General features: G+C 46.1%; 1 protein-coding gene across 1 annotated transcript in view; it reads right to left on the bottom strand.

Moving 5' to 3' along the window:
• Nucleotides 1–1,029: 1,029 nt before the first annotated feature.
• LOC138964965 (pneumococcal serine-rich repeat protein-like) overlaps nt 1,030–20,002 on the bottom strand; it is a 36,191-nt gene continuing 17,218 nt past the window's right edge. The window contains exon 8 of the mRNA XM_070337067.1: nt 1,030–19,514. Within this exon, the coding sequence (XP_070193168.1) occupies nt 6,588–19,514 (12,927 nt within the window). The 3' untranslated portion in view covers nt 1,030–6,587. The remainder of the gene's footprint in view (nt 19,515–20,002) is intronic.

Genomic DNA, 20,002 nt, shown 5'->3' with positions numbered 1-20,002 from the left:
CTTGTGACAGGTGTAACAAATCGTTCAAATGCAAAGGTTTGTTTTAAAATTGAAAACATAATGCTTTTTATTTCAATCAATTATGCATAGGCATCTGTACATCTGATTATTTTCAACAGAACAAACTCAAAACATTGGCATACAAAAAAATATTCTTTCTTTCTTTAATTGGTGTTTAACGTCGTTTTCAACCGTTCAAGGTTATATCGTGACGGAGGGAAGGGGGGTGATGGGATAGAGCCACTTGTCAATTGTTTCTTGTTCACAAAAGCATTTATCAAAAAATTGCTCCAGGGGCTTGCAACGTAGTACAATATATTACCTTACTGGGAGAATGCAAGTTTCCAGTACAAACAAATATTTATCTTGACCTCGCACACACACAAAATGAAAAAAAAAAATGTATAGACATTGGCTGCCTGATGAGCAGAATCATTCAAATGTTCACAAATCTACACATATACAATTGGGGAAACGTATCTTTTGTTTTACAGCCATTTAGAACATTTTGATCATATTTCCTTGCAGGGTGGACAGCTTTCAGTTTAATTAATTGCAATATAAACACAACATAAAGCCCCAGTTTGTTAATTCATAAACTATACAAAGTATTCATTATTGACCCACATCACTCTCTTTGACAACCAAAACAAATTTGTCAAGATGACTCACAAAAACTTTTAAACAATTGGGATACATCAACATCATCAGACAACAAATATTGTCAACATCCAATGTACAGAATTGGAAAACAAAACATGGACCATCGCAGTGTGACCCCCCCCCCCCCCCCCCCCCCCCCATTCCCTCCAGATAAAAATCACAAGAACAACCAAACTTAGGATTCGTGATGGGAGGAAACCCAAGGAGACACTATCTTCAAAAGATGCACGTAACCAGGTAAATGATTAGTGTTAGCTTGACCTACTACAGTAGTGCTAGCACACACACCTCGGGGTTCTACCGACAATCAAACAAAAAATATTTAATTAAATAATGGAGGAATTAGTTTGGCTACTACATTAGCATTTTATTTATTTGGTGTTTAACGTCGTTTTCAACAACAAAGGGTTATATCGCGACAGGGAAAGGGGGAAGATGGGATAGAGCCACTTGTCAATTGTTTCTTGTTCACAAAAGCACTAATCAAAAATTTGCTCCAGGGGCTTGCAACGTACAGTGTAGTACAATATATTACCTTACTGGGAGAATGCAAGTTTCCAGTACAAAGGACTTAACATTTCTTACATACTGCTTGACTAAAATCTTTACAAAAATTGACTATATTCTATACAAGAAACACTTAACAAGGGTAAAAGGAGAAACAGAATCCGTTAGTCGCCTCTTACGACATGCTGGGGAGCATCAGGTAAATTCTTCCCCCTAACCCGCGGGGGGGAACTACATTAGCAAAACACACAGTACCTTGTTTGTTTCCCCAAGACTAGAAAGCTTTTGATTTTTCTGTTCAGTTCAAGATTATTCTATTCAGTGATTAAACCACACAAATCTATAACAAGTCGCGTAAGGCGAAAATACAATATTTAGTCAAGTAGCTGTCGAACTCACAGAATGAAACTGAACGCAATGCCATTTTTCAGCAAGACCGTATACTCGTAGCATCGTCAGTCCACCGCTCATGGCAAAGGCAGTGAAATTGACAAGAAGAGCGGGGTAGCAGTTGCGCTAAGAAGGATAGCACGCTTTTCTGTACCTCTCTTTGTTTTAACTTTCTGAGCGTGTTTTTAATCCAAACATATCATATCTATATGTTTTGGGAATCAGGAACCGACAAGGAATAAGATGAAAGTGTTTTTAAATTGATTTGGACAATTTAATTTTGATAATAATTTTTATATATTTAATTTTCAGAGCTTGTTTTTAATCCGAATATAACATATTTATATGTTTTTGGAATCAGCAAATGATGGAGAATAAGATAAAGGTAAATTTGGATCGTTTTATACATTTTTATTTTTTTTTACAATTTTCAGATTTTTAATGACCAAAGTCATTAATTAATTTTTAAGCCACCAAGCTGAAATGCAATACCGAAGTCCGGGCTTCGTCGAAGATTACTTGACCAAAATTTGAACCAATTTGGTTGAAAAATGAGGGCGTGACAGTGCCGCCTCAACTTTCACGAAAAGCCGGATATGACGTCATCAAAGACATTTATCAAAAAAATGAAAAAAACGTTCGGGGATTTCATACCCAGGAACTCTCATGTCAAATTTCATAAAGATCGGTCCAGTAGTTTAGTCTGAATCGCTCTACACACACACACAGACAGACAGACAGACAGACGCACATACACCACGACCCTCGTTTCGATTCCCCCTCGATGTTAAAATATTTAGTCAAAACTTGACTAAATATAAAAAGAAAAAAAGAATGACAAAGAAATAAAACAAATTAAATCACCCCATTCATTTTTTTGTGGACACTGCTTTTTATCTTGCTTTCACACAGCATCAAAGCAGAGACTAGCACTTCAATTGCACGTTTTAAATGCCAAGCTTCTAAGTTCAGTTGTTATCATTCCACAAGCTTACTCCTCAGACTGACTAACGATATTGCCGACTATTCAAGAATTAGGTGTGGTGGCTGGGACTATGGGATGGGATGGGATGACAGTTTCTCAGGAGGGCGTGGGAGAGGTATTTGTCATGCACAAAAAGGACAGTTGGATTAAAGCAAGATGGAAACAAACAGCACCAGGGCTGATATTCACGAGTTACCAACCGAGTGGGAGCCACCCACGGGGTTGGATTGGTTGAAACCGGGTCGTTTGTGATTCTAGCCATTCCGACATCTCAGCTGGCTCCCACCGGGTTGACAGCTTTTGATTAAGCGTTGTTGACTATGAATGTAGATGTAAATGCTTGTATAACTGTGTTTTAATTTTAAATGTGTCAAGCGCAAAGAGCATAATTGTAAAGTTATGATGTTGCGCTATATAAATGCTCATTTATTATTATTACTAGATGAATACCCGCTTCGCCGGGTACGGCTTCGCCGGGAAGTAGAGCCAGACCCGGCTTAGCCGGGTGTACGACGGCTTTGCCGGCGCACCGTACGAAGGAAGGGAGATAAACGCACAAAACACTGGAAAAGATAAGGAAGAGTTACTGGGAATGGATGTACAGAAAAACCAAAATCGGTTCAGCGCTGCGCGCTGAGAGCACGCACATGTTCCAAATTTTCCACGATTGTGTCCGGGGTCTACCTGAATATGCCCACCAAATTTGAAGCAGATCCATCGAGAACTTTGGCCGTGAATCGTGAACACACAGACAGACAGACAGACAGACAGACACAAGCCGTATATAGATATAGATTATTATTAAACCTTTCTCGTGCACTGAGGTGACTGGAAACATCTTTAATTAAGCACCACATCATGCACACATAAAAGCTTTCATTATCTTGAACAACATCAATTTAACACAGTCAAAAAAATAAAAGGAGGTCACCACCCAAATGTTGCCAAACACCAACACACAATACATGTATCTGCATGCAAACACCAGTGACACAGATCAAATCAACAAACTGAAGAAGAGGGACAGCCAGCGCTGGCAGACCCCCGAGGACGAAGGACGCGACCGGGTGAGAGGTAAGGTGAACGGCAAGATCGCATGGGTCTTTGGGTTCGAACCCTTTTCCTCTGCGTCCCTTTCCCACCTGCACACACCTACATCAACAAAGACGCATCTGAGATGTGCTGCCAAGCAAAGGTGTGGAAGAAAAAAATAGTTAGTTAGTTAGCTGTTGCTTTTCGGGTCCAGCAGACCATAATAGGCCAAATCAGGACCCCAAAGAAAAAGAAAGAAAAAAAAAATGACACTTTGAGATCCTACCAAAGGTAAAGGGTACCTATAATTAGTATAAATATAATACAGCACTTTACTGAGTGGAAGTTAAAGAACATTCAGCCTTGAAGTGATGCACTAAAGCAAAATGGGAGCTTGACTTCTGAATTTCTGTAACCAGGCAATACACATAGCAATATCTTGGAGGTGAGGGGATTGGGAGGATGTCTGAGTAGGTTCAAATAAATGACATTTTCACCGCAAACAGATACTGTTTGGATCTAACTTCATTATTTTATCACTCTACCTTCAAGCATTTGGCTCGAGTTATCAAAGGTTCTGTGTACTGTGAGAGGGGAGGCGGGGGTGGGGGGGTGGGGGGGGGGGTGTATATCTTGATAAAGACTTTTGGAACACCATTCAGTAAAATGGTTCGTGATTGCCACATCAGAAGCAAAACAGAACAAAACCGCTACCCTAAGTCTACCTATAGAAAGCACACATAATTAGCAACTAAACTAAAGCAAATCTAAGGCATTAACTGAAACTATTCTAGCACTGGTAGCTACATCAACTTCTTCAACACTGAACAAAAGAAAGCCATAAAACACACTTTACACAACATCCAAACACTCACAGAAAAAAACCCAGAAAAGAAAGCCATAAAACACAACACTTCACACAACATCCAAACACCAACAGAAGAAAAAAACCACAAAACAAAGAATAAAAGCATTCATGCAAGCTGTTTTATCTTCCCTAAGACCACACAGTTCCAAGTGAAGCATGCATGGTCAGAAAAGAAGAAAGGAAAGGGGAAATGGCCATTTGGAAGCAATACAGGAACACAGGGACACATATTTCAGTCCCAAACAAGCTGTACAAAGGTCAAAATTTCAATTGCACATTCTTGCATTTGACATTTTGTAACACAATCTGAAACTTAATCCTGAGACTATGACTGAAAATGTGTTCAACAAAGTAGACCTGTTGACATTCAGCAATACAAAACACTGATCAGTGTATGTTGACCAGTGTTGACATACAATATATCACACAAAATAAAAAGAGGTCATTCATAGCCCCCACCTTCACTTCCATCCCACTTAACATTAGGTGACAAAGAACATTTATTTTTGCTAGCTTAAAGGCACACTCCTTCCCATGAAAAAAATTTGGTTCACGGTCTCAGATCTGGCCAGCCTTTTACATAGGATAAGACCATCCCTCCACTTGGTCACATACCAAAAATGAACACCTGGGTGGTGTCTGAGCACAGTGGGAATTTGTTGATGAATTAATTTTGAGAATAAATTCATCAAAAAATTCCTACTCACCACAGCAAGCAGCCAGGGTGTTGATTTGTGGTATGTGACCAACTGGAAGGATGGTCTTATTTCGAGTGAAAGCCTGGCCTGATCTGAGATGTTGAGCCGAATTGTTTTCACAGGGAGGTGTGTGCCTTTAATCAAAACAAAACAAAACCTGCAAGAATAGCTTGAAAAAAAGGAGGAAAATGTCCCTTGAATTTCAACTCAACAAGAAATTAAACCCTTACATATATACATCTCTTCTGTACACATACCTGTGGTTCATAAACACACAGTCAAACACAAACATACAGACGAATCTATAAGCACACACTAGACCTGTTACATTCTGAGCAAAACAGCCCTGATGTTGCACTAATTTCAGTTTTGCACCATTTTTGTATGAAAATGTCACAGCTATACATCCACTCAGCAACAGCATACGTATTACATCATTCTTAATACATTAGAACTTTGACATATGGTTTCATTTAGCAACACAGACAACAGCAGCATTGCAAAATATCAGCTTTCTATCATGCAAAAAGCACTGCTTACTTCCGTTTTGAGCTAAGCCCAGTGCAACATTGATCTTGTTTGAGCGCTGCAGTTATTTTGATCAGTGACATTTACAAGACACTCAAAGTGGTTTCAGTTCATACATGTATAAAATGGCACCATAAGTCATATTCACTGTAATCATTATGAGATTCTTTCATTAACAAATACTCAAACAATGACAATTATATCTTGCATTGTTGCAAGAATGTTGTAATCAGTGAAATGTCAAAATATATTCGGTAAAGCTGTGGACATTTTTTCAGTATTTTGTTGTTGTTTTGTATTTTAAGGGAAAAACTCTATAGTTCCATGATTCTGAAACTTTTTCTTCATTTGAGGTTCAAACAACAAGCAGCATTTTTATGTTTGAATGTTCCATTTGCAAAATGTGTTTTTAGACCTCGAGGAAGTCCAAACAAAACAAAACAAAAACCACTGTACTGTCACTGAATAAACAAGCTGCACCATACATTTTCTCAACAAATAATCTACATGGATTGGGATTCTCTCAAAACGGTTTACATTTTTTTTAAACATTTAAATAAATGTACATGGATTTACTGGTTACTGCTAAATTTATTACCTTCCAATTTGTTATCTTAAGAGCAAGATCTAACCAAACCTCCTGTTATACTTTTCCGTTTCCTCTTCTAAATTAATTTACATTAGGACTTAGTGATTTTCAAAGATTGTATTGATGCCTCAGATTTCCCCAGTTCTAAATATTTTACAGAAGAAAAATATGCACACAGAGCAAAACATGGTCTCAATGAGTGAACACACATCTAAATTTCAATGAAACCTTCATGCAGCTTTTTTTCTTTTTCTTTTTAAACTTGATGGGTACTGTCTTTGGAGGAAACAATTACAGCAGCATATTCTTCTGTGGGTTTTCTTTGTTTTACTTTGTCTGAGTCCTTGTTCTGCTGGCTCTCTTGAAACTAAATGGAAAACGCTGCTCGGAGATCTTCTTCACACCCGAAGGAGCAAAGTGTCGGTTGATAGACCACTTTTGATCGCCTCCTGCTTTGCTGGTCTCCTTGCTGTGCGCTGTTGGCTTGACTTCATCCACAGACACTCTGGTGTGTACCGTGCGAGGCGATGGCTCAGCGTCCCTGTCGTTGGAACGAGTTCTGCGCTGATCACTGGGTGAATCACCCAGCACAGGTTCAACACGAATGATCTCATACTGTGGAGCTATGGAGCTATGGAGCACACGAGGTTTCTTTGCTGCAGAGCTATTTGTTGAGCGCCAGCTTGCCGGTTGCTGTCGACGTCGCACCATGGCACCTAAGTATCTTGATTCTGAAGCCGACTGCCTTGCATTTGGCGCCGGGCTGTTTGGGGTCTGTGCTGTGTCTTTCAAAGCGTCGGTTTGGGCGGTATTAGATACTGCTGCATCTGATGGTTTCTTTTCAACATGCGAAACAGCTGAGCTTGGTGTTACAGTCTGATTTGATTTCTTTGGCTGAGATGGTAAGATTCCCTGAGATGCTCTTCTTTCAGAGGCAGGAGGCACAGTTTTGCGTTCCCTACCACGCTGCGATACAGGAGTGCTCAGTGTTGGAACTTTGGAGGCAGAACCGCTGGCAGTCCCTGCAGTGGGTGTGGGCTCTCTGCTTGTGGAAGCTGCCCTGTTTGTTTTACTCTCAGGCAGCGGCTTGCTAGGTGTGCCATTTCCTCCACGGAATGACTTAGAGGGTGTGGTACTGGAGTTGCTTGATGTTCGCCTACGCCGAGATCTCACGATGGCCTGAAGATTGTCAGAAGCTTTGGACTCAGTGTTCTTGCTGCTTCTGGTGTCATGGCTGCGAAGAGACACGGCAAGGGAGGCAGCATCATTCACTTGACTTTCTGACTTGTCTGGGGTGGTGTCCCTGCTGCGCACTGATGTTGGGTTTGCGGCCACATCAGGAATCTTCTGCGATGGCTGTTTGCTGTTCTTGCTGTTGTGACGAGTCCTCACACCAGTGCAGCTGACATCTGGGGACTTGGGCTGACTTTCAGTACTCACTTCTTGTTTGTCTTTAGGCTTGCCAGCAGAGCTTTCATCAGTCTTTGCACTTGCAGGTTCCGTTTTCTGAACTGGTGGGTTTGACCTCCTTTTTATTTTCGGTTTGCTGGAAGTATTTGTTTCAGTCTTTACCTCTGAAGCCTCGGCTTTTCTCACTGTTGAAGAAGGCAGAGAACGTCTGCTTCTCCACTTGTGTAGAGAAGGAGACGGAGCAACCTTTTCTGATGAGCGAGTGAGCACTTTGAGCTGAGAATTTATGGATGAGGGTGCCGTTTCCTGACTGGATGCTTGTTCATTAGACTGGCCCATTTCAGCACTGGTTTTTCCACAAGAATCAGACTCAATCTTTATGTCAGGTATCACACTCTTCTGCTCTTCTGCAGGCCTCTGGGGCGCTGGGGAATCTTTAGAAACAAGCTCATCACCTCCAATGTCACAACTACGTGATTTTCTAAAAGGAGCTCGCTTTTCTGCAGCTGTTGAAGCTGTCTCTCCACTCTTGTCAAATGAACCTGGTCGTCTTGCATTCTTAGAACGATATGTCATCCTACTTCGTTCTGCAGAAGCGTTTTCGACTTTTGGTGCAGCACCTTTTTCGTTGGCTGGAGCAGAACTTGGAGCTACAACTTTCTTCTTTCTGCTTGCCTCTACAGTTTCTTTACTTTTACTGGTGGTGTTGTGTGCAGCAGACTTGTTATTTGCAGTGTTTTTGTCATCAACTGTTTTCTCACTGACAGATTTGCTGGGAATACTCTTGCCCTGCTCAACCTTTGCCGTATCAGAGGCTTTCTTCACTGTATCAGAGGCTTTCTTCACTGTATCAGAGGCTTTCTTCACTGTATCAGGGGCTTTCTTCACAGTATCAGAGGCTTTCTTCACTGTATCAGAGGCTTTCTTCACTGTATCAGAGGCTTTCTTCACTGTATCTGACTCTTTCTTCCCCGTATCAGACATTTTCTTCACAGTATCTGACTCTTTCTTCCCCGTATCAGACATTTTCTTCACAGTATCGGACTCTTTCTTCCCCGTATCAGACATTTTCTTCACAGTATCGGACTCTTTCTTCTCCGCATCAGACATTTTCTTCACAGTATCGGACTCCTTCTTCCCCGTATCAGACATTTTCTTCACAGTATCGGACTCTTTCTTCCCCACACCAGACTGTTTCTTCGGCGTATCAGATGGTTTCTTCATAGTATCCGACAATTTCTTCCCCACATCAGGCTCGTTCTTCAGCGTAGCAGACGGTGTCTTCCTGGCACTTTCCAAGTCATTGTGGCTGCTTCCACCATCTTGTTTGCTGGGTTCTGTCTCGTTGGCCATATTCTGGTTGTTAGAAGCCACGTTGCTGAGGTTCGTATCACAAGGGGAAGGTGCAGCCTCAACTTTGTCACCGACGGGCTGAAGTGGGCTTTTGCTATGTTTGCTACCTTGACTTGTCGCATCTTTCTTTTGGATACCCTCCCCTTTACTGCGTCCCTTTTCGCCATCATCAGCTTCATCCGAGTCCCAGCAGAATGGAGCGACTTGGGCTTTCTGCCGGAGCGCCTTCCTGGAGCGCTCAATGCGAGCCAGCTTATTGCGGTCCTCCTCCCCGTCGGCCTCCCACACAAAGGGCTGTGGCTTGAGCACACTGCGCAGAGGCTTCACACCCAACAGCGGTTTTCTTGTGGGGGACTCCACCGGTGCAGCTTCCTCCTCCTGCTGGACCACAACTTCTTTCGTCGTTTCAACCACCTTGGCAATAAATGTTTCTGGTTTCTTCTTACTTTTAGGCTTTCCTCTCACATTTCTGATCTTGACTTCTTGATCCTCAGGCACTGCAGAGATGACTGTACTTTCATCGTCGGCTGAAGGCGGAGTGACCCTTTCCTTCTCAGGTTTCCTGTCAAAGTAGATTCTGACAACTATGGTGTTGGTATCAGGGACAATGCACAACTCAGGCAGGTCACTTTCAGGGTCAGCCTCATCAGATTTATCTGGCACATCTTTCTGGGCTGTGGAAGAAATGGATTGTTGTTCCTCCAATCTTGGGTTACTGTCTGAAGACTTCTCAACAGGTGAAGCAGCTGAGTCTTGCATTTGGGCAGCTACAGCCTCACCAGAAAGACTGTCCTCCAAGGTTTCTTGTGCTGAATCACAACCCTTGGCACCCGATTCATGTACATCCAGTGGCACACATTCTGCAAGGTTCTCAAGATCCCCTGGAGACTCGTTCCAAGATTCTGGATGCTCTGCTTTGGACTGCTGCTTTGCAGATTCATTGGCTATAGCATCCTCGTCAACACATCCTGTTGGTAGTACTGCTGGAACATGTCCCATTTTCTGATCAGTGTCGCATGTATGAATTTGAAGAGATTGATCTACATTCGTTGGAACAGTTTGGTTATTTTCCAGTGACTTGTGGACACTCTGTTCTGCATCACGTTCTAATGAAACAACAGCGTCAGAATTATACCCTTCCTCAGATACTACAGACCCTGCCGAAAGCACTTCATCCGAGATCAGCTTCTCTTCAACAACAGGCTCTGGCACACTTTCAGGTTCATGAGACCCCTCTGCTGCTTCTGTTGAGGGTGTCCGGTTGACTGCTGTGTGACGCTCATCAGGAAGAGTTAATATCTGCACTCTGTCATCACTCGTGTCCCATTCATCATCCTCAACATCATCACCGTCATCAAATTCAAAGTCAGCGCCGTCACTCACTTCTGATTCATCAGTCTGTCCATCTGCATGCAGTGAGAGGCCAGCATGATTCTCCACCTCAATATTTACGCTTGTCTCCCCTTGAAGGGTTGCTGCAACAGAACTGAGGGCAGCAGTGTGATGATCCAGAGCATTAGGATTTACTTCGCCAGACTTACGATGATCATCACATGGAGGAGCCTTGTGGTTTTCACTACCACTGCCGTGAGTTTCTGGAATAACGAAAGCTGACTTCATCAAGAAATCCATCATAGACATGGAGTCAGCGTTGTGCTGACGAGCTGACCGAGTAAGTTGCACTGAGGATGAACTGACAGCATCCAAAGCGGTGTCTTTATCTTTTGCTGTTTTATCAACTGACAGTGGTGGCTCTACCCTTTCCTGTCCATCTGGGGCAGTCATCTTGGATGGTGATACACTTTCAAACTGACTGGAAATCTTATCTTCTAGTTCTACACTTTCTGGATGTATCTGGCATTCCTCTTCAAGTATATGTTCTTTTCCAGACATTTTCACCAGTTCCCCTGCCGTAGAATCAAAATATAACCCTAACCCTAAACTTTCCTCCTGACTCTTAACACTGACAGGATGTGCAGATAGCTGCTGGTGACCCTGAGTCCTGCCCTCTCCGTCTGTAGTACTGCTTGCCACCACTGGGACAGAGTGTTCTTCAGCGAGGGGTCTGTGGGGGATGCTATGCTCATATTCAATCTCAACTTCACCTCTCTCTGCTTTGTTTTCTGCTGGAAGTTCAACTGAAGGCACTTCTGATGATATGGTTGGATCCACAATTGGCCGATGTCTTTTCTCAATGTCATTACTGGTATCAGGTTCTTCACAGGACATGTTAAATGATCTGCAAGCAGAATCGCCTTGGAGTCCTTCATCAGAAGAGGAAACTACACCCCGATTTACAGAACTCTGTGAATCTTCTACATGTCCTGCTTCCTGTGGTGGATCAGTGTTTTCCATGGTACCTTCCCCTGTGATGGGCTGCAGACTGTGTTCTTGTATCAATGCGGGGTCATCCTCTGTTTTATCTTCTCTTACAAGTACCTCTTGCTGATCAGCTAAATCACAACCTACAGGAATAACTTCTTCGGACCCAGACTGTTCAGCAGGATTTGGCACACTTTCAATATAGCCACTATTAGCCACACATGCAGCAGCCTCTTGAAGTGTATCTGAGTCAGTCGTTTCTGAAGCCTGCTGTGACTCAGCAACTGTAGAGGCAGATTCGAGTGTTACCTGTTCTTCAGGACATAGTGCTAGTGTAGCTGCGTCTAAATTTGTCTGTGCTTTTTCTTCCCCCACTGGGGTAGTTTCAGCTATGCACTCTACATTCACTGACTGATTATCTTGAGCTGTGATCTCTGCAGTTTCTGTATGTCCACTGGGATGCAAATGTGACGGGCGTTTTGCACAACCAACTGGAAACTCATTCAGTACTCTTTCAATGCTGTCATTAATCAACTCTTCAATATTGACAGTGACCCTATCAAAATCTGAACTGCTGGCTGGGTGACTACTGCTAACTGCCACTGTCTGAAAATCCCTTTGTCCACAAAGAGATTGGTCTGCATGATCAGTTTTTCCTCCATGATCAAGCAGGCTGTTTTCTGCTCTCAAATTAACCTTGCTTTCCCCTACAGTTTTTGCAACCGTGTCTGCTACATGTATCTCTAACTCATTGTTAATGTTATCAAAAACAGCGCTACTCTCTGTCTTTGTTTTCTCAGCTGAGTTGTCTTTTTCATCGTTTCCCACAGTCTGGTCAGCCTCCCTAGCACTTTGGGGCCGGTTGTCTTTGTCTGCATGCTGCAGTCCTTTCACTGGTGTCAGAGCTGACGGGTCACTTGTGGGTGCATCTGTCCTCATCACGTCGTCAGATTGTCTTTCATTCACAGACTGCTGTGCACCTTCACCGTTGAACTGTGTGAGAGAAGGTAACTGAGGTTCGGCACCACTTGTCGTGACGCTCAACATTGGAACTGCTACTGCAGGTAAACTGGTACCGGTCGACGCTGCAGTTTCTGCTGTGGCTAGAGGGTTCTGCTGTGCAGCTTGCAGCGCCATGGAGCTGATGACCGCCACCACATCTGTGCCTGCTGATCCCTCCGGCAAAGAAAGCACAGACAACGTTGCCTCCACACACAGCTCACCAGCTGCGTTCAGCTTGGTCTGTGACACGGCCGTACTTTGCCCAAGCGTCTGTTTTTGATCGAGAGAAGCTGCATCACTTGCCAGGAGTGACACACCTTCGCCTTCTGCTGCAGCTCGTGTGTCTGCAACACTAGGAGAACTGTCACTGGTGACTTTGGTCTCTACAGGTTGTGCAGTATCACTTTCACTGTTTTTTTCAGTGTCTGCTGTGGCGCGTCTCATGCTGGCCATGATGCCGAGGGCTTCAGGGCTGACTTTAGGCCCCAGGTTGACGCTGCACTGCTTTACGTTGATCACAGCTTCTTCTGGGGGTTCCGGGTTGATTCTGTCACCAAGAACAACCTTACATGGCTGGGTCAGTTGCTCCTCGAACCTGCCATAGTAGAACACATTGTCATAGTCAGAACTTTTCCTTCTGGCAGCAACATTCACGACCTTGCTGCCTTGTGGAGACTTGGCACGAGATGTCATTGGTGACTCAGTGTTGCTGACAGAACGCTGCAAGGGTTTCATAGCCTCTGACAGGTGAGAAGTTGTAGCAAGCTGTGGTTGAGCTGACAGCAGTGAGCGAAATGGGGTGTCACAGCTGCCCCGTCTTGACGTCAGAGCCGCAGCTGGGGTGTCCTTCTCCAAGTTGCCCATGTTGGAGATGCGTCGCTTGGACTGGTTGATAGGCAGGGGCGCTTCTGGCGACCTGCTACTAACGAAGCTCAAAAAGGAGTCTAAGAAGGAAGGCTTTTTGGGGACGGCAGAGAGTGGAGAGGGGAGCTGGGGAGCATTTACAGGAGAGGGTCCTCTCTGTGGGCACTCCACAGACAGTGGGCATTTTCCAGGCCCAGGAAAGCTTTGTGCAGCGTTCGCATCCATACTTGCCTTTTCTGCCACCTTGGTGTCCTTGGAGACAGCTGAGGTAGCAGCTGCACCACTGCTCGTGACTTCAGTGGAGGGAGACACATCTTCTTGGTCAGTAGTTTCTTCCCCACTTTCTTCAGTGTTTTCCTCATCCTCTTCAGTTTTCGCCTCCTCATTCTTGGACTTTCCTGCTCTTGTTCGCTTTGGCCTAGCCTCAGCCTTTTCCTCTGAAGACAGCTTTCGCTTATTACTTTCTTTCAGCGGCTCTGCTGAGCTGTTGATCCCCAAGGAGCTGATGTAGATTTTGCTGAGAGCTTGTTTCTGGGCAGCTCTAACTGAGCTCCTCCTGTCACCGCTGGGTAAGGGAGCATCCTTTCCTTTCTTAGCAGCAGGACTGGTAGTGCCAGGGGACTTTAGCCTTCTTGGACGCCTAGCTGCCGATCTCTCTTCTCTTTTATCAGCTTTAGACAAGGCTCTGGGGCTGGTACGGCCATGTTTGTTCAGGTTCCTCCCCACAGTGCCTTTTTGATGAGCAATTCTGCGACTACGGCCTGGGAAACCAATCTCATTGAGGGACTGCAGTTCACTGAACTTTTTCATGATGGCCTGGGAGTGAGAGCTGACGTGTGACATGTAGCCAGAGAACTGAGGGAAGACCCTCTGGCAGAGGTGGCAAAAGTATGAGGAAGTATCGCCCAGTTTCTTCACGGTGTAAGGCTGGACATGCTTGCTGGCAATGTGCTGGATCAGGATTATGCGTCGGTCGAAATAACGACGGCATAATCCACAGTATTTGCTGTCTCCACTCTGGGGCTTCACCGTTGCTTTGGTTGCTGCCTTACTGCTACTGCCACCCTCCTTTGCTTCCCTCTCTCTTCTCCTAGCAGCAGGCACAGTCTTTGCGCCAGGTTTTCTGCCATGCTTGTTGCCAGTCTTTCTCAAACCTTGGCCAGCTTTCCTGGAGATAGATTTTTTCACAGTGCCTCTACTGCTCTCCTCTGCCGGAGACTGTTCACTGGCTTCCTCGTATTTTTTCACAGTGCCTTTACTGATCCCCTCTGCCGGACACTGTTGACTGACTTCCTTGTCTGTCTTGCCACTATCCACTTCCCCACTGCTTTTGCTGACCTTGCAACTTGCCTTTTTCTTGCCTTTTTTCCGGAGATTGAGCTTTTCCAGCACAACCAGGGATTGTTTGACCTGTGGTGCTGCCGATGATGACGAACCATCTTCCACGGTGGTCTCAACTTGCAGTTCATTGATCACTTCAGTGGTGTCAGCCTCGAACACCACAGGGGCCTCTGCGCCTGCTGTTACTTCACTCATACAGTCAGCTCCTTGAGAATTTTCTTCACTGTCAGGCGCTTTGGGTTCTGTGTCTGACGACAAGGTGGATGCTTGGGAGGATTCCTCACACTCTGGGACACTTTCAACGTCCACTATAACATCACTGCTTGCTATTGGGTCAATGTCAGCAATGTTGCTGTCGGGACGAGTGTCTCCGGACTCACTTGCATCAATTTCGTATGAGCCAGATGCAACACTATTTATGACGCTTTCCATACTTTCTATGGTACTATAGATGATGCCGCTAGACTTAACAGAGCTGCTGCTTTCAGTTTTAGGTTTCTTCTCTTTTGGAGGTCGTTTTGGTTTAATCGGCGGAGGTTTCTTAACGATGCACTCCCCCCAATGATCGCTGAAGTTTTCAATTGAACACAGAGTTTGTCCACAGTTCATACACTTGAAAAAGCTGCGACCACCGGAGCCACTTAGTTCTTTGTAACGAGGAGGAGGGGGGCCAGGTTCCTTCTTGGCTTTCTTTTCTTTTGCTGGTTTTGCTTCACTGCTCTCTGTCTTTTTTGCCTTAGCCGCAGTATCAAACTGCCCTTTTGGCTTACTAGCCTCCGACTGTACCGCCTTCTCAGCACCAGCACCTTCTACGGGTTTCTTCTTCTTTGGGTAGTACTTGCGCTTTGGTTTAGGCTTAACATCCCCCTTATTATCACCAGAGTTTGTGCCTGTATTTTCCGACTGTACTGCAGGTACTGCTGGTGGTGTAGCGGTGACCGGTGGTGAGATAGATGTCTCCACAGCTGTAGACTCTGCCTTTATTGCTGTGGTAGGTACTGATGCCTGTATTGCTGTGGTGGGTACCGATGCCTGCACCTCTGGCTGCAATGTTTCTGCTCTCACAGACCCAAAGGCTGATACTGTATTGTTTATCTGTTCAGTCACAGGACTATATGCCACACTGACAGGGCTACCAGCTGCATAGCCTTCTTTGTCTTTCTTTACTTTCTTTGGTTTGGGCGCAGTTTCTGATGAACTGGATGCAACAGATTCCCCATCAGTGTCTTTCTTTACTTTCTTTGATTTGGGGGCAGTTTCTGATGAACTGGATGCAACAGATTCCCCATCAGTGTCCTTTACTTTCTTTGATTTGAGACCAGCTTCTGATGAACTGGATGCTACAGAATCCCCATCTGTGGAAGGTCTCTTCTTCAGTTGTCTTTTCTTGGCATTTGCTTGTTTGGCTGCCAGGGCATTCTGCTCTTCAATCAGCTTCTCCCGGTTCTCTCCCAGGCACTTATTCAGCAGCTCCATCACTTTGGCTTCAGTGGCTTGTTCTTCTTCAGACTTGGGCGGCTTAGGCTTGGCCTTGGATTTAGACTTGGACTTGGGCTTGGGAGCTTTGCTGCACACCTGCTTGTGATCACGGATGCCTTGCTCGCTGATGCAGAGCTCGAAGCAGCGCATGCACTGGAAAACAGTGCTTGTTTCCAGCCCCGCTTCTGTGGCCTGGGCTTTGTTGTAGGCCATGCGGCTGCTTAAGTTGGGAGGCTGGTTGAAACCTGGCTTACAGATCTGTTTGACGTGGAGTCGCAGGGCATCCAAGGTCATGAACGCTTTGGCACAGATGATGCAGCGGTAGGTTGCAATGGACTGGTCCCCGTCCCTGCCCATATCCATGATGCCACCTTCAGGCAGAATGCTAGCAGGGATGGGTATGGACATCACTGTACCCAGCCGCTGGTCTCTGCGAGGGGACCTACTCTGACCACCAGAGTCCTGTCTGGAGTACGTTCTCATCATCTCCATCCCACCACTTAAACCTGCAGCAGCGCTGTTCATGTAACCTGACAAAATAGTACTTGGGGAATAGCACACAGCGGGAACGCCAAACTGTCCCAAAGGAGAGGAAGCACCAGAACCATCGGCACCAGATGCAGATAAAGGCGAGCTTGAAGCTGACGCAAGTGCAATATCTTGAGTACTCTTGCCAGAAAGGATGTTGTGCAGCTTGGGACTAGAATAAGAGAACGGAGGGAAGCTTTCACTGTACGCTTTACCGGAGGTAGAGGGGATGGGACCGGATGTGTTAGGGGCAGCAGCAGACGAGGCAAGAGAAGGCACACGGGACACTACAGATGACGCAGGGCTTGAGGCTTGAACAGACGTGGAGAGATTCTTGCTGAACTGCGCCACGCTAGCAGGCTGGGGAGGAACAGCGGCGCTGACAGACATGAGGCCCGGCTGAGACGACTGCTGGAAGAGAGGCCTGTCCGCAGGAAGTAACTGATTCTGCAGCGTTGTAACAGCGCTTTTGGACTTGGGCCCTGTTCCCACAGGCTGACCTGGAATAGCCAAATATGTGGATTCACTTCCACTCCCCTCCTCCCGCTTCTTCCTCTCCTTCCACTCATCCACGTTGATGGTCATAACTTGTTTTAGCAGTCGCATCAAGTCTCCTTTATCCGCCTTCTCTTTGGCTTTGGCAGCAGTCTTATCCACACACCCTGTTTTCTTCTGGCCTTTGCCTTGACCTGCTCCTCCCTTTCTTGTGGGGGAGGTGGGGGCTGGGATGCTGGTGGAAGGTGGGGGTGTGTTGGCTGGAGCTGTTGAGACCTGTGGAAGCACCTGGCTGCCAGCACCGAATAGCGAAGAGATAGCAGGCAGTGGCTGTCCATACGCCTGGGAGTTCTGTGTGGGTTTTGGCTGTGTAGCAACACTGACAGGAGCCTGAGGATGCTTGTGGGACGATGCTGTGATGACTTGCATACTGTGGGATGTTTTTGGTGTCGTCATCTTTGAGGACTTTTGGAGCTGTTGTGTTGATACACCTTGTACTTGCTGCCTTTGTGCAACATGCAGAGCGTTCATGGTTAGCTGTGCACTCTGTGAGCCAACCAGTGACACAGTGTGAGTGACTGGGATGTGAGCTTGCTGCACAGGATCTTTGGCCACCGTCAGACTGCTACCACCATTATCACTCAGTGCACGCAGAGTGTCAGAAATTGTGTCCACAGAAATGACAGGCAACTGGTCTGGCAGAGAAATGGACAGAGTATTCTGTTGTTCACCTGTGAAGAGCAAGTTGTTGATAGAGTAGTTACGATTCCCACCGTTGCTGGAACTGTGGGCTTGGCTCATAGAACCCACACTTGCCCCCTGCTTTGCCGTTTCTGGTCTTGAAGCTTTGATCATCGTCATATGAGCGCCAGCATGAGGGTCAGACCTGGCAATGGCTTGGCTGCTCATAGTCACTGCGGTGGCAGGTAGACGTACAAGCTGAGGCTGCTGTTGCAGAGAAGTGACGTTGCCGCCAGACAAGTGGGATAACATCTGATTGCTGGTCTGGATCAACACTTGAGTGCCCTGAACTCTGGAAGCAGTTGTCTGAACCGGAGCAGATTGTCTGAAAGTCATGACATGCAGCGGCTGCGTGACCTGGATCTGGCCTGTGCCTGACAGATGCACAGACTGGGCCTGCTGCACTCCTTGCAGTATCTGTTGCTGGCTTTGAGCTACTGTCCTCAGCTGTTGCTGAGACGGCTTGGGAGGACGAGGTCTAATAGGCTGGGGCTGAATGCCCAAGGACTGCTGTACCACCAGCTGACCCCCTTGCATTCGCGGCTGAGCAGCTGTTGGATTTGGGGACTGTACTTGCTGTGGTGCTGACTGCCGTAACCCTGCCTGCTGTGTCTGGACACCGGTGGGCTGCAGAACCTGAGCCGTGTTGTAGCTTGGATGACTTGGCCTCTGCTGGACTAGAAGCTGTTGTGTCTGCTGCCCCTGTAGTCTCTGAAGCTGCAGCTGCTGCTGAAGGATCTCGACCGATTGTGGCTGAAGCCGCTGCTGCTGGCCTTGACCTTGCTGTTCCTGCGTCACTTGCTGAGCTTGATGCTGCTGACCTTGAGTCGTAGTTGCAGCTTTGTGTGCTCTGGCCTGGCTGACAAGGTTCTGCAGAGCTTGCAGAGACATGTTGGGGTGCTTGGACATGATCTGGTTGAGAGTGACTGGGGAGATCTGGCCGCTGTGGATGAGGTGCAGCAAGGCCTGCACCATGTCGCTTGACAGCTGCTGCAGGACCAAGCGCTGCGCAGTATTCTGGCCTGAAGCCTGCTGCTGCCCTGACGTCCCCGCTGGCTTGTCTTGTGAGTTGCTAGGGGCGACCAAGGGCTGACCAACCAGCCCTCCTGGTGCTCCTGGGGTCAGCATGCTGCCGTGAAAGTTGACGGCACTGTACGCCACACCGCCACTAACCCCAAGGTTGCTAGCCTGTGATGAACCGTCAACAAGCGTGCTGCTGTGAGGAGCAGACGGCCTCAGGATGTTAGGCCTTGCACTCTGCCCTGCATGGCTTGTGCCTGGTGCAGAAGCCACTGTCACGGGAACCTGCACCGCCGGAGCAGACTTGCGCCTCACCAGCGCGGATTTTACCGCCTCACCGTTCTCTTTCATCATATATTGTTTGCACATAGTGAAGAGAATGGAGAAGTCACTTTCAGGACTGAGGTAGGCAGGGCGCAACATACCACACAGTCTCTCCACTTCATATAAGGTGGCAATGTTTACTTCCTTGCTTGCTTTATCATCGTCATCGTTCTTCAGGCACTGGCCTTGGTCTGAGGCACAGTTGCTGCAGCACTGAGATTTGGAGGAAACTCCTGCCTGGTTTTTACGCTGGTAGGCCTCACGCACAGCTTGCAAGGACTGCTCTGATGGCATCATGGCAAACGCAGTCAGGGCACAGCAGAAAGAGACCTTGGGAGCTGCGTGGGAGACAATGAGAGCTAGCTTGTTGCAAACCTGCACAAACAAGAGAAGATAAAAGTCAGAAACTATGAAAAACTCAAGCTTTTGAAAGAGATAAAACAAGTTTGCAATGGCACTACTTAAAACGCCCACACACAAGAACTGATCAGAGTGGTAATTTTTGGATGTTATCATTCATATCCCTGTCAGAAATTTCTTCATGAAAAATAGAGGACGTTTTTCAACAAAGACAAAGATTTGACCCTGGCAATGATTCAGGCAAGTAGGGCAAAATGCCTTCAAACAAATTGAATAGAATTAAGGTTTTTTTCTTCATGAAACAGTATTTGTTCCAGTCTCAATGTAAATGTTATTTCACGATGACACAAAATGTGCTCATTTAAAAAAGGATTCATATTTGCCACTGAGAAAAAGCACCCCCTAAGATGCTAATGAAGCCTTCATTACAAAGATTACATAAATGCTAGTGCTGTAATGAGACCATACATGCTGAGTGGCCGAGTGGTAACGCACTTGCGCTC

Source organism: Littorina saxatilis, linkage group LG4 (assembly GCF_037325665.1).
Source record: "Littorina saxatilis isolate snail1 linkage group LG4, US_GU_Lsax_2.0, whole genome shotgun sequence".
NCBI lineage: Eukaryota > Metazoa > Mollusca > Gastropoda > Littorinimorpha > Littorinidae > Littorina > Littorina saxatilis.
This window is presented reverse-complemented; position numbering and strand designations above follow the sequence as displayed.